General features: G+C 51.5%; 1 protein-coding gene across 1 annotated transcript in view; it reads left to right on the top strand.

Annotated features, from left to right (window-relative positions):
* The window catches only part of ddr2a (discoidin domain receptor tyrosine kinase 2a), a 29,871-nt gene that overhangs the window by 8,282 nt on the left and 7,517 nt on the right, over positions 1 to 14,072 (top strand). Inside the window, 2 exon segments of the mRNA XM_079351141.1 lie at positions 4,287 to 4,394; positions 13,987 to 14,068. Coding sequence (XP_079207267.1) covers positions 4,313 to 4,394; positions 13,987 to 14,068 — 164 coding nt within the window. The 5' untranslated portion in view covers positions 4,287 to 4,312.

Here is a 14,072-nt window from a genome sequence, read left to right as displayed (position 1 = left end):
CACCTGATAACTGCTCTCATATCTGGCAAACCCAGGGGCGTCCAAAACGGGATATTGTATTTGAAGTTAAATATAGGCTTCTTGAAAAACCTTTGAGAAGTGATGTAAAATGTCAGTAAATGGTTGAAAACCTGAAAACAAATCAGCACAAGGTATCTTCTATACAGCATAGGCATCCTTCACATGAACCCCCCCCCCCCCCCCCTCCATAAACACACGCCAGCAGGTGTTTGTGTTTCATTAGCCATGAAAAGCTAAAAGGAGTTTGGCTCAGTGAATGGGTCTCAGAGGGAAGGGGCAGTAACCCCACTCTCCAGGAAACGGTGATAAGCTGCTGTGTGAATGCACAATGAAAGGCAGGTCAGGACGCTCACAACATTAATATGAGGAACTGGAGGCTCGTAACACTAGAACATGTGACATCCAGCATCACTTCCAAAACAGTGAAGAGATCAACGCTACAAGTCTTATTTCTGCAGGTAATCAGCTTCTGATTAGGTCACAATAGCCCCGCCCCCAGCCCCTGATGTAGGCGGGTCTTCTCATGTAGACGAGGGAGGAGATGTTTTCTGGTCCAGTGATAGTTCTTCTGCTGTCGATAAAATCAGGTGAATAATCAGTTACTGGCTCCGACCCAGCTCTGAAAGATGATTGGTTGATACATGTACGGCTGCCGAATTTAAAACAGGGGAGAAATACTGATGACAAAAAGCTGTTATCACATAAAAAGGGGAAAATTTAGATGCTTTTAAAATCTGCAGAGAAAAAACACAAACGCTATGATATGCTAGCAGCCTTGTTAGAGACGTAGCAGCTAGCTTCTGTTGCATTCCAGATGAACTCATTTCATTGGGCCATGTCTTCAGAGTGTTTGCCTGATGGGGTCATGAAGTCTTTGAATGGTGTTTGGATTATTGGTTTGGTTCCATTGTTTTGTTCTGTCTGAAAATAAGCAGACGTGTCGCTTGTGATTTTTCACCAGGAGTTGGTGGTGCTCATTTTTGTGACTGTGTGCGTGCCCGACCCCCCTCCAGAAGTCCCCCCCCCCCCCCAATGTGGCCTTTAAGATCCACACAAACTAAAACGTCCACACAGTCGCTTTATTTCAGTTTGACTACTTTAAAGTTTGTTGTCTTTTATAGGCTCAGTTTTCACCCACAGCCCAGGAACATGAATAACAGTCCGACCATCGTGCAGCCAGAAGGTTGAGCAAAAACAACATGAGTGGACATGTTTCCACCTGGACTTCACACACACACACACACACACACACACACACACACACACACACACACTCACACACACACAGACACACACACACACACACAGACACACACACACACAGACACACACACACACAGACACACACACAGACACACACACACACACACACAGACACACACACACACACACAGACACACACACACACACACACACACACACACCCAGACACACACACACACACACACACACACACACACACACACACACACACACAGACACAGACACACACACACACACACACAGGGTTCTGTGGTCGTCTTGTTTGGTGTCCTGAGTCATCTGCCTCTGTGTTTTATTATTTGTGGTGGACTTAAAGCAGACGTGATGTATTTTACTGATAGATAATCAATAATACTCACTGTCCACATGTGTCTTTGCTCTCTTTATGACACGCTGAACATGGTGTGAACAATAAAACTGACCCTCTATAACAGCTTGGTCATGACTCATCTACTTCACGTTAATCTGTTATTATTTCAGTGATTCCTCTGAACAGCACGTCAGTCAGCTGGGCTTCTTTTAAAGTCTCAACAAAGAAAGTTGGACTGGATGAAAACGTCTTTGTCTGGTTGGAAATGTTGTTCCAAAAGGAAGATGGATGTATTGATCGTTTCAAACTCTCATTTTAACTGGAGGCACGTGATGAGTTCAATCATTGGTGGAGACAACTTGTTTACTGTGTTCTGCAGTTAGATGGAGCAGTCAGTTGGAGGATGCTGGTTGGTGGATGCTAGTTGGAGGTTGGTGGATGCTAGTTGGAGGCTGCTGGTTGGAGGATGCTAGTTGGAGGCTGCTGGTTGGAGGATGCTAGTTGGAGGCTGCTGGTTGGAGGATGCTAGTTGGAGGCTGCTGGTTGGAGGATGCTAGTTGGAGGCTGCTGGTTGGAGGATGCTAGTTGGAGGCTGCTGGTTGGAGGATGCTAGTTGGAGGCTGCTGGTTGGTGGATGTTGGTTGGAGGATGCTGGTTGGAGGCTGCTAGTTGGTGGATGCTAGTTGGAGGCTGCTGGTTGGAGGCTGCTGGTTGGAGGCTGCTGGTTGGTGGATGTTGGTTGGAGGCTGCTGGTTGGAGGATGCTGGTTGGAGGCTGCTGGTTGGAGGCTGCTGGTTGGAGGCTGCTGGTTGGTGGATGCTGGTTGGAGGCTGCTGGTTGGAGGCTGCTGGTTGGTGGATGCTGGTTGGAGGCTGCTGGTTGGAGGCTGCTGGTTGGAGGCTGCTGGTTGGAGGATGTTGGTTGGAGGCTGCTGGTTGGAGGCTGCTGGTTGGAGGCTGCTGGTTGGAGGCTGCTGGTTGGTGGATGCTGGTTGGAGGCTGCTGGTTGGAGGCTGCTGGTTGGAGGATGCTAGTTGGAGGCTGCTGGTTGGTGGATGTTGGTTGGAGGCTGCTGGTTGGAGGCTGCTAGTTGGTGGATGCTAGTTGGAGGCTGCTGGTTGGAGGCTGCTGGTTGGTGGATGCTGGTTGGTGGATGTTGGTTGGTGGATGTTGGTTGGAGGCTGCTGGTTGGTGGATGCTGGTTGGTGGATGTTGGTTGGAGGCTGCTGGTTGGAGGATGCTAGTTGGAGGCTGCTGGTTGGTGGATGTTGGTTGGAGGATGCTGGTTGGAGGCTGCTAGTTGGTGGATGCTAGTTGGAGGCTGCTGGTTGGAGGCTGCTGGTTGGAGGCTGCTGGTTGGTGGATGTTGGTTGGAGGCTGCTGGTTGGAGGATGCTGGTTGGAGGCTGCTGGTTGGAGGCTGCTGGTTGGAGGCTGCTGGTTGGTGGATGCTGGTTGGAGGCTGCTGGTTGGAGGCTGCTGGTTGGTGGATGCTGGTTGGAGGCTGCTGGTTGGAGGCTGCTGGTTGGAGGCTGCTGGTTGGAGGATGTTGGTTGGAGGCTGCTGGTTGGAGGCTGCTGGTTGGAGGCTGCTGGTTGGAGGCTGCTGGTTGGTGGATGCTGGTTGGAGGCTGCTGGTTGGAGGCTGCTGGTTGGAGGCTGCTGGTTGGAGGCTGCTGGTTGGAGGCTGCTGGTTGGAGGCTGCTGGTTGGTGGATGTTGGTTGGAGGATGCTAGTTGGAGGCTGCTGGTTGGAGGCTGCTGGTTGGTGGATGCTGGTTGGAGGCTGCTGGTTGGTGGATGCTAGTTGGAGGCTGCTGGTTGGTGGATGTTGGTTGGAGGCTGCTGGTTGGTGGATGTTGGTTGGAGGCTGCTGGTTGGTGGATGCTAGTTGGAGGCTGCTGGTTGGTGGATGTTGGTTGGAGGCTGCTGGTTGGAGGCTGCTGGTTGGAGGCTGCTGGTTGGAGGCTGCTGGTTGGTGGATGCTGGTTGGAGGCTGCTGGTTGGAGGCTGCTGGTTGGTGGATGCTGGTTGGAGGCTGCTGGTTGGAGGCTGCTGGTTGGAGGCTGCTGGTTGGAGGATGTTGGTTGGAGGCTGCTGGTTGGAGGCTGCTGGTTGGAGGCTGCTGGTTGGAGGCTGCTGGTTGGTGGATGCTGGTTGGAGGCTGCTGGTTGGAGGCTGCTGGTTGGAGGCTGCTGGTTGGAGGCTGCTGGTTGGAGGCTGCTGGTTGGTGGATGTTGGTTGGAGGATGCTAGTTGGAGGCTGCTGGTTGGAGGCTGCTGGTTGGTGGATGCTGGTTGGAGGATACTGGTTGGCGTTGTGTCGTTCCAAGTGAAGTCATGTCTGTGACTTTGTGCCTCGACGTCTCCTTCTCCTCTTCCTCCATCATTCGTCTCCTCACTCGCTCATGCATCATTGGTTCCTACAATTAAAGAGCTTTATGTAACAATATAAAAGCACGAATCCTTGAAATATCACAAACGTTTAACAGTCTTTTTCTCATCGTGTGATAAAGTGCTACATAAATAGAAGTGCTGCGTCTTTTATTGAGAGAAATAAAAACATGCTTTTAATTAAACTCCCTTCTCTCCTCGTATACCCAAACACGTGTTCCCTTCCCATTCCCATCCGACCCGTGTTCTTCACATGACACTGAGCAGCACACGTGTGTAACCTGCTGTGTTATTGTCTTTCAGATTGGAAACCCGTCTTTGTGTTTGGAATGAAGCACCTGTGGGATGTTCACCTCCTCCTGCTCGTCCTCCTCTTCCTGTTTGGAGCCGTCACATCGCAGGTCAACCCAGGTCTGTGACGCCATGCGACGGCCAATCGCATCTCTCCTTTTTTCTGCTGTTATGATTTATGTGTCTCAGCCTGCAATGAGATCATATTCAGAAGTTTGTGAACGCTATAAAATGACTTTTGTGAGTTTTGGGTTCCAGACTGGGACTGAATCAGATGTTGGCTCGGTGCTGCTTTGTGGTTCCTTCGCCCTGCTTTGGGCTCTTTGATGCCAGCACACACACACACACACACACACACACACACACACACACACACACACACACACACACACACACACACACACACACACACACACACACACACACACACACACACACACACACACACACACACACACAGCTCTTTTCAGCTCTCTTTGCTGTTTGGATGGTTTTTGTGATGTCAAAGAAAATGGACCAATCATTTCTTTAACAAGGAGCGAGCGCAGCAACATGCGGTGCGCAGCGACAGAGTCAAAGGGTTTCTGGTTATTGTTCAACGTGTGGCCAAGCCGTCCATTTCTGCCAACACAAACCCAGAAGTGGCGACTTGTTTATGACCTTACTCTCAAGTCTGTGTCATCATGCGGGGTCGTTGAAAGGATAATAGTGGACGTGTGCTCAGATGAAGACAGTGATAATGGTGGTTTAGTGAGAGAGTTGACATGGACAGGTCACGATGACCTCACTGTGCTGAAATCTAAAAAAGAAAGAAACAACACTGGAAAAAATGCCCCATCACTTCCACATCCTCCCTCTTTAACTCCACCCAACCTCCACCTTCAAAATAAAACGTCTCACAAAATATGCTACTCTGAGAGACGACATAAGATAAACTCTAGACTCCATTAGGACCCCAGACCGGGGACAGACCGTGTCCCCATGCATACCCAGTCCTCTTTTTGTTTTTACTCCCAGACAGATAATTCCTCTTCATTCTCCATCTGTCAGATTTATTTAGTTTTTTTTATGGCTTTATTTTAGAGAGAGGACAGAGTGGATAGAGTCAGAGAGAGAGGGAGCCACTGGTGGGATTCAAACCCATGCTGCTCCCTATAGCCTCTGTACATGAGGAGCACACACAGGCCGGAGTCGAACCCGCGTCCATGAGCGCACTGACCACTCTGTTTATATCTGCTCCTTATTTTTTATTGCTTTTATTTCCTGCACTATGACGAGCCAATGCATCGTTCTTATCGGCTCTGTAAAGTTTAAATGACAGTAAAGAAAGTCTAATAGCACTTTACATGAGCTGTAATAATAAATGTGTTCAGTACACATCAGCCTGCAGTGACTGGCCTGTGGGATCTTCTGGATTAGCCAACAGTGCAGAAGAAAAACCACGAGAATGACGAGTTTGAATCAAGTAAACAACTCAACTCGTATGACTGGAGTTTGGTAAAGAGCATTTCCCCTCCATGTCAACATTTTAAAAACGCACAAATACACGAGAAACTCAACTTTCCCTGTTTGTCATTCGTCTGATCTTTGTGCCAAAGCAAACAGACAGAGAGCAGAGTCTGACCACTGTGAAAACAGATCACACTCTGCTGTGCTCACTTCTATCCACCTCTTTTTGCTAAAGCTACACGTTCATATAAATAGCAACATTTCTGACTTTTCTACCTTCAACGTTACATGTGACGCTCGATCATTTCAGCATGCTAGCATCTTCCCAACAACAATAAACTGAACGTCAGAGTCTGACTGTCGGACATCAGACTCTGTGTGGGTGTGTGTGTGTGTGTGTGTGCGTGTACACACACACACACACACCATGGATCCAGCTATCCCACTGGAGTCTGTGGCTAATGCATACCAGACATTCTGACAGCAGGAAAGTCCATTCACATTGACTGTGTGCTCCTCCCCAGGCCTTGTGCCTGTTTGTGTATGTTGTGTGTTTGCTGTGCGTTGAGCAGTATTAAACCCCTCGTTAGTCATAACGAGGGGTCAAAGTTCAACACGTTCAGCATGCGACACAAAGCTTAGCATCTGGAGCCTGGCTTTAGGGAGTCTTCTCTCATACAGCTCTCAGCTCTGGTGTCTCAGCCTGTGCTAATATCTGTAAGCAGGATATATCCTCCGATAACTCAGCGTAATGCTTTCATTCAGCTGCAGTGAGAAGAGGCTCATTTTTCCACAGTCTGGAAATATTCATGGCTGAGATGTTGAGTGATGCCAACTTTCCCCTGTTTAAAATTCCCAAGCAGTGGAGTTATACCATCCCTGTCTTTCCCATCTTGCATGTGAGTGGGCGAACTCTCTTTCATAGTGAAGGGGAGGAGGCGTGGACCTGAGCAAAGGCCGAGCAGAGCAGCCAAATATCAAGAAGCACTTTTATTGTGTTGAACCTTCGAGGATTAAACACAGGAGAGTTTTCACTGTGCAACAATAAAAACAGCTGACTGTAAAAACTGTGAAGAGGACAACAAAGGATGGATTAATGTGGCTGTTGTCTTTACTAAATCACTTCGCTGGAGTCCCCGTGTGTCCCTGCAGGGGGCGCTGGAGTCCCTGTGTGTCCCTGCAGGGGGCGCTGGAGTCCCCTGTGTGTCCCTGCAGGGGGCGCTGGAGTCCCCCGTGTGTCCCTGCAGGGGGCGCTGGAGTCCCCGTGTGTCCCTGCAGGGGGCGCTGGAGTCCCCCGTGTGTTCCTGCAGGGGGCGCTGGAGTCCCCCGTGTGTCCCTGCAGGGGGCGCTGGAGTCCCCCGTGTGTCCCTGCAGGGGGCGCTGGAGTCCCCCGTGTGTCCCTGCAGGGGGCGCTGGAGTCCCCCGTGTGTCCCTGCAGGGGGCGCTGGAGTCCCCGTGTGTCCCTGCAGGGGGCGCTGGAGTCCCCGTGTGTCCCTGCAGGGGGCGCTGGAGTCCCCCGTGTGTCCCTGCAGGGGGCGCTGGAGTCCCCCGTGTGTCCCTGCAGGGGGCGCTGGAGTCCCCCGTGTGTCCCTGCAGGGGGCGCTGGAGTCCCCCGTGTGTTTGGCCAAACTCGTTGCTGCCAACAAGGAGTGCATCCTTTCCTGTTCGCTGTTTCGCTGTGAGCAGATTTTAAAAAACAAAATAGTGGAATTAAATGGAATTAGAACTTATTTTTTCTTTCATAATGACGATGCAATTTACCAGAACTTAAAGTCAAACATGAAACTGAGTCACTGCACGGAGTTTAATAACCTTAAAGATGCTAAAAAGCTGTTTTCAGTGCGCCCTTTGATAAAACACAGAGAACACAATAACAACATGTCAAAGGGACTCGATCTTTCCCCGAGATAACATAAAGCAGACAGTAATTTAAGAGCAAGGAAACCAGACCAACCAACAGTTACTACTACTGTGTGTGTGTGTGTGTGTGTGTGTGTGTGTGTGTGTGTGTGTGTGTGTGTGTGTGTGTGTGTGTGTAAAACCATATTTTGAGCAGCGGTTAGGAAGCAAACACGGCAGAACAAACCTGCCTTTCAGTAGCCTCAATTCAAGAGGTGAGCGAGAGAGTTTGGTCTCTCTCTCTCTCTCTCTCTCTCTCTCTCTCTCTCTCTGGTATTTTCCACCTTTTTCTCAAGTGATATTTTTAGATACTGTGGCCAAATGTTGAGCCTGATGAGCGGTGTGTGTGTGTGTGTGTGTGTGTGTGTGTGTGTGTGTGTGTGTGTGTGTCTAAATGAACACACTCGCCATCCCCCATGGCTCAACCGAGGGGTCACCTCAGAGTGGGTTGGGTAGATAAATAAACACAGCAAAAACCAACATTTGGAGGAGCGGTGGCACATCCGGCCCGTCGCTGTGACTGTGTGGAGGATGTGGTTCCACTCTCTGATAATGACTCCAGTTTCATCAGTTAGGTCCTGCAGGCCCGTCGCTGTGTCTCAGCGTTACACAGTTTGTGTGTTTATGTCTCTGGTGAGGTTTCATCAAACAATTAGGCAGTTTAGGTCCCCACCTCATCCCACATGACATGCACATAATCGCTCCAGCGTGTCCACTCAGAGGGCTCTGTGAGCGGGTGCAGACAGAGGGAGAGGGGGCATGTCTGGAGGGGGGGACATGGATCCCCCTTGAAATCTGATTGGCTATGTGTCTAATCAGAGGTGAACTATTCTGGATGTTTTGAACAGGCTAATGGCTAATAGTTCTTTCAGTTGTAAACAAGCACAAACATCTGATCTGATGAAGCCGATGCTGAAGTGTAACATCCTGCAGTTCCTGGAGTGTCCACTAGAGGCTGGCTGCAGTTCCTGGAGTGTCCACTAGAGGCTGGCTGCAGTACCTGGAGTGTCCACTAGAGGCTGGCTGCAGTTCCTGGAGTGTCCACTAGAGGCAGGCTGCAGTACCTGGAGTGTCCACTAGAGGCTGGCTGCTGTACCTGGAGTGTCCACTAGAGGCTGGTTGCAGTACCTGGAGTGTCCACTAGAGGCAGGCTGCAGTACCTGGAGTGTCCACTAGAGGCTGGCTGCAGCAGCACAGGAAGTCACATACACACCCATTCAAACAGCCTGTTTTTACAGCAGACATGAACATGTTTACAGCCTGCTTCAAAAAACCAAATAGGTGTGATTAGCTCATGTCTCCATCCACACACACTGTACGGGGGGAATGTTTTGAATGATACGTGTATTTAGGCGTGTAGCTGAACTGATTGACAGCCTTGCATGTGTGCAGACGGTGAGTGTCAGGTCATCGATTTGGGTTTGAACATCTTGATTTTGACACCAGTATCAGGAGGAGGTTGAGAGAAAAGAGGAAGAGAAGCTCTGATGGAAATAGAAAGACAGAAGAAGCGAGGGAGGGACAGAAAAGGCCTTGAACTTCGAGCGCTACGTACTGCTGCTGCTGCGTGCTGCTGCTACGTACTGCTGCTGCGTGCTGCTGCTGCTGCTACGTACTGCTGCTGCTGCGTGCTGCTGCTACGTACTGCTGCTGCGTGCTGCTGCTGCTGCTACGTACTGCTGCTGCTGCGTGCTGCTGCTACGTACTGCGGCTGCTGCGTGCTGCTGCTACGTACTGCTGCTGCTGCGTGCTGCTGCTACGTACTGCTGCATGCTGCTGCTACATACTGCTGCTGCTGCATGCTGCTGCTACGTACTGCTGCTGCTGCGTGCTGCTGCTACATACTGCTGCTGCTGCATGCTGCTGCTACGTACTGCTGCTGCTGCGTGCTGCTGCTACATACTGCTGCTGCTGCGTGCTGCTGCTACGTACTGCTGCTGCGTGCTGCTGCGTGCTGCTGCTACGTACTGTTGCTGCGTGCTGCTGCTGCGTGCTGCTGTGTGCAGCTACTTGCTGCTGCGTACTGCTGCTGCTGCTACGTACTGCTGCTGCTGCGTGCTGCTGCTGCTGCTGCGTGCTGCTGCTGCTGCTACGTACTGCTGCTACGTACTGCTGCTGCTGCGTGCTGCTGCTGCGTGCTGCTGCTGCTGCTACGTACTGCTGCTACGTACTGCTGCGTGCTGCTGCTGCTGCTGCTGCTATGTACTGCTGCTACGTACTGCTGCTGCTGCGTGCTGCTGCTACGTACTGCTGCTACGTACTGCTGCGTGCTGCTGCTGCTGCTATGTACTGCTGCTACGTACTGCTGCTGCTGCGTGCTGCTGCTACGTACTGCTGCTACGTACTGCTGCTGCTGCTGCTGCTGCTGCTATGTACTGCTGCTGCTGCTGCTGCTGCTATGTACTGCTGCTACGTACTGCTGCTGCTGCGTGCTGCTGCTGCGTGCTGCTGCTGCTGCTACGTACTGCTGCTACGTACTGCTGCTGCTGCGTGCTGCTGCTGCGTGCTGCTGCTGCGTGCTGCTGCTACGTGCTGCTGCTGCGTGCTGCTGCTGCTGCTACGTGCTGCTGCTACGTACTGCTGCTGCTGCTGCTACGTACTGCTGCTGCTGCTGCTACGTACTGCTGCTGCTGCTGCGTGCTGCTGCTGCTGCGTGCTGCTGCTGCGTGCTGCTGCTGCTGCTACGTACTGCTGCTGCTACGTACTGTTGCTGCTGCGTGCTGCTGCTGCTGCGTGCTGCTGCTGCGTGCTGCTGCTGCGTGCTGCTGCTGCTGCTGCTGCTGCTGCTGCTGCTGCGTGCTGCTGCTGCGTGCTGCGTGCTGATGGCAGCTGCTGGCTGCTTCTCAAAGGTTTTTTGTGAGACAAGCGGGCCAGGCTAACAGGGTCAGTCTCTCTTTGACTTCTGCCTCAGCGCGAGTGAGAACAGCGACCCGAGTTCTTCACAAGTTCTTCCAAAGGCTCTTTCATCCATGGACGAGGCTAAGCGGAGGTCATATCCTGTTGGGTGGAGTTACCAATGTCGGTCCCAAACACGACATCAACCCGGAGCTGCAGATAACATGCTGCTTTCATTTCTGCTGGCTGAAGGAAACACGCAGTCAGACACCATGTCGGCTGTGTGTCACGCTCAGTCAGCCTGCTGACACTTAATGAGATGAAGAGTTTCTGAATCACACTGCAAACGTCAGAGAGAAGGAGAGGAGACAAGGAGAGGAGACAAGGAGAGGAGAGAAGGAGAGGAGACAGGGAGAGGAGAGGGAGAGGAGAGAAGGAGAGGAGAGAAGGAGAGGAGAGAAGGAGAGGAGACAAGGAGAGGAGAGAAGGAGAGGAGAGAAGGAGAGGAGAGAGGAGACAAGGAGAGGAGAGAAGGAGAGGAGAGAAGGAGAGGAGAGAAGGAGAGGAGAGAAGGAGAGGAGAGAAGGAGAGGAGACAAGGAGAGGAGACAAGGAGAGAAGGAGAGGAGAGAAGGAGAGGAGAGAGGAGACAAGGAGAGGAGAGAAGGAGAGGAGAGAAGGAGAGGAGACAAGGAGAGGAGAGAAGGAGAGGAGAGAAGGAGAGGAGAGAAGGAGAGGAGACAAGGAGAGGAGAGAAGGAGAGGAGACAATGAGAGGAGAGAAGGAGAGGAGAGAAGGAGAGGAGACAAGGAGAGAAGGAGAGGAGAGAAGGAGAGAAGGAGAGGAGAGAAGGAGAGGAGAGAAGGAGAGAAGGAGAGGAGAGAAGGAGAGGATAGAAGGAGAGAAGGAGAGGAGAGAAGGAGAGGAGAGAAGGAGAGGAGAGAAGGAGAGGAGAGAAGGAGAGAAGGAGAGGAGAGAAGGAGAGGAGAGAAGGAGAGAAGGAGAGGAGAGAAGGAGAGGAGAGAAGGAGAGGAGAGAAGGAGAGGAGAGAAGGAGAGAAGGAGAGGAGAGAAGGAGAGGAGAGAAGGAGAGGAGAGAAGGAGAGAAGGAGAGGAGAGAAGGAGAGGAGAGAAGGAGAGAAGGAGAGGAGAGAAGGAGAGGAGAGAAGGAGAGAAGGACCACACAGAAGAAGAGGAGACAGAAACAAATGAGCATGAGGGGGCGGAGGGGCATGCAGGAAATAGAGGGCATATTACTCCTATTGACCGTACCGTGGGGGCGTATAGCCTCAAACCAGACGGTGGCCGCACACACACACACACACACACACACACACACACAGGCTTGATACCAACACTGTTTGCGCTGGCAAAGACGCTGAATCTATGGAGCTTATTATTTCAATAAAGTAACCACAGTCTTAGTGTGAGGGGTGTGTAGTGGTGTGTGTGTACATATATACAGTCTCTTCACATCCCTTCATCCAGAGCGATCCTTCACATTCTTCCTCTGACACAAGAATTCAGGCGTTTCACTCTGAGGGCGTCTGGTGAATGTTTGAGGACAGATTTGAGGTTGTTCTCAAAGAAGGGAGGGGCGCTCCATCGGATGGCTGCAGCTCAGATGGTAGAGTCGGCCGTCTCACAAATCAGAAGGTCAGAGGTTCGATCCCCGGCTCCTGCAGCCACATGTCCTGCACAGGACGGGAATATTAATGATGTATGTATTTAGGGTAAGAGGTGCTCTAAAAGGAATAAAGGCTGATTCAGGCGCCTGACACCATGAAGTCCAGTAAAATACAGGATGAGTGTTTGCAGCAGAAACTCGTCACGTCGTTGCAGGTTTATCGACTTATTGTTGAGGTGACTTTGATGAATCTTACACTGAATCTGTTTGAACCTTTTGTGTGATCTGCTTGTAAAGAAAGCTCAGCGATAGTCAGATGCTAGCCTAGCGGTTAGTGTGGCCTTACCTGAACTCTCTCCTCCAGGTCTACACTCCCTCCCGCCCATGACGCTCAGCAATAAAAGGCGTCTGACCCAACCTTCACTACAGGGTCCTAAGTCTTTAGCTAGACTCCTCTGTCGCCCCCCGGTGGTCGAACAAACTCCATTTGGATCTGCAGAGTCCCTTTGCACCTTTAAGAAAAAGCTAAAGACCCAGCTGTGCTGTTAGCACCTGTGGTCACTTCCTGTCAGCACATATGGTCACTTCCTGTCAGCACATATGGTCACTTCCTGTCAGCACCTGTGGTCACTTCCTGTTAGCACATATGGTCACTTCCTGTCAGCACCTGTGGTCATTTCCTGTCAGCACATATGGTCACTTCCTGTCAGCACCTGTGGTCACTTCCTGTCAGCACATATGGTCACTTCCTGTCAGCACCTGGGGTCACTTCCTGTCAGCACCTGTGGTCACTTCCTGTTAGCACATATGGTCACTTCCTGTCAGCACCTGTGGTCATTTCCTGTCAGCACATATGGTCACTTCCTGTCAGCACCTGTGGTCACTTCCTGTCAGCACATATGGTCACTTCCTGTCAGCACCTGGGGTCACTTCCTGTCAGCACCTGTGGTCACTTCCTGTTAGCACCTGTGGTCACTTCCTGTTAGCACCTGGGGTCACTTCCTGTCAGCACCTGGGGTCACTTCCTGTTAGGACCTGTGGTCACTTCCTGTTAGGACCTGTGGTCACTTCCTGTCAGCACCTGTGGTCACTTCCTGTTAGCACCTGTGGTCACTTCCTGTCAGCACCTGTGGTCACTTCCTGTTAGGACCTGGGGTCACTTCCTGTCAGCACCTGTGGTCACTTCCTGTCAGCACCTGTGGTCACTTCCTGTCAGGACCTGTGGTCACTTCCTGTTAGGACCTGTGGTCACTTCCTGTTAGCACCTGGGGTCACTTCCTGTCAGCACCTGGGGTCACTTCCTGTTAGCACCTGTGGTCACTTCCTGTTAGGACCTGTGGTCACTTCCTGTCAGCACCTGTGGTCACTTCCTGTTAGCACCTGTGGTCACTTCCTGTCAGCACCTGTGGTCACTTCCTGTCAGCACCTGTGGTCACTTCCTGTTAGGACCTGGGGTCACTTCCTGTCAGCACCTGTGGTCACTTCCTGTCAGCACCTGTGGTCACTTCCTGTTAGGACCTGGGGTCACTTCCTGTCAGCACCTGTGGTCACTTCCTGTCAGCGCCTGTGGTCACTTCCTGTCAGCACCTGTGGTCACTTCCTGTTAGGACCTGGGGTCACTTCCTGTCAGCACCTGGGGTCACTTCCTGTCAGCACCTGGGGTCACTTCCTGTCAGCACCTGGGGTCACTTCCTGTCAGCGACTGTGTCCGATCTCTTGATCCTTGTTTGTGTTGTTTTACTCTCTGACGTCGCTTTGGAAGAAGCGTCTGCTGAATGAATTGTATTTTGTCTTTTGCTGTCCTTAATGCGTCGCGGAGGAATAAAGTTGACATTGATTTATCTTTTGACCTTCACGCTGGCTCCCATGATCCTCTTGTTCTGAAACATGTCTTCTCGTCTCAGGTGTGTGTCGGTATCCTCTGGGCATGTCAGGAGGAAAGATCCAGGACGAGGACATCTCCGCCTCCAGCCAGTGGTCTGAATCCACT

This window comes from Symphodus melops (genome assembly GCF_947650265.1).
Source record: "Symphodus melops genome assembly, chromosome: 8".
NCBI classification, from domain to species: domain Eukaryota; kingdom Metazoa; phylum Chordata; class Actinopteri; order Labriformes; family Labridae; genus Symphodus; species Symphodus melops.
Note: the sequence above shows the minus strand (reverse complement) of the source record. Positions and strands in the feature narration are given on the sequence as shown.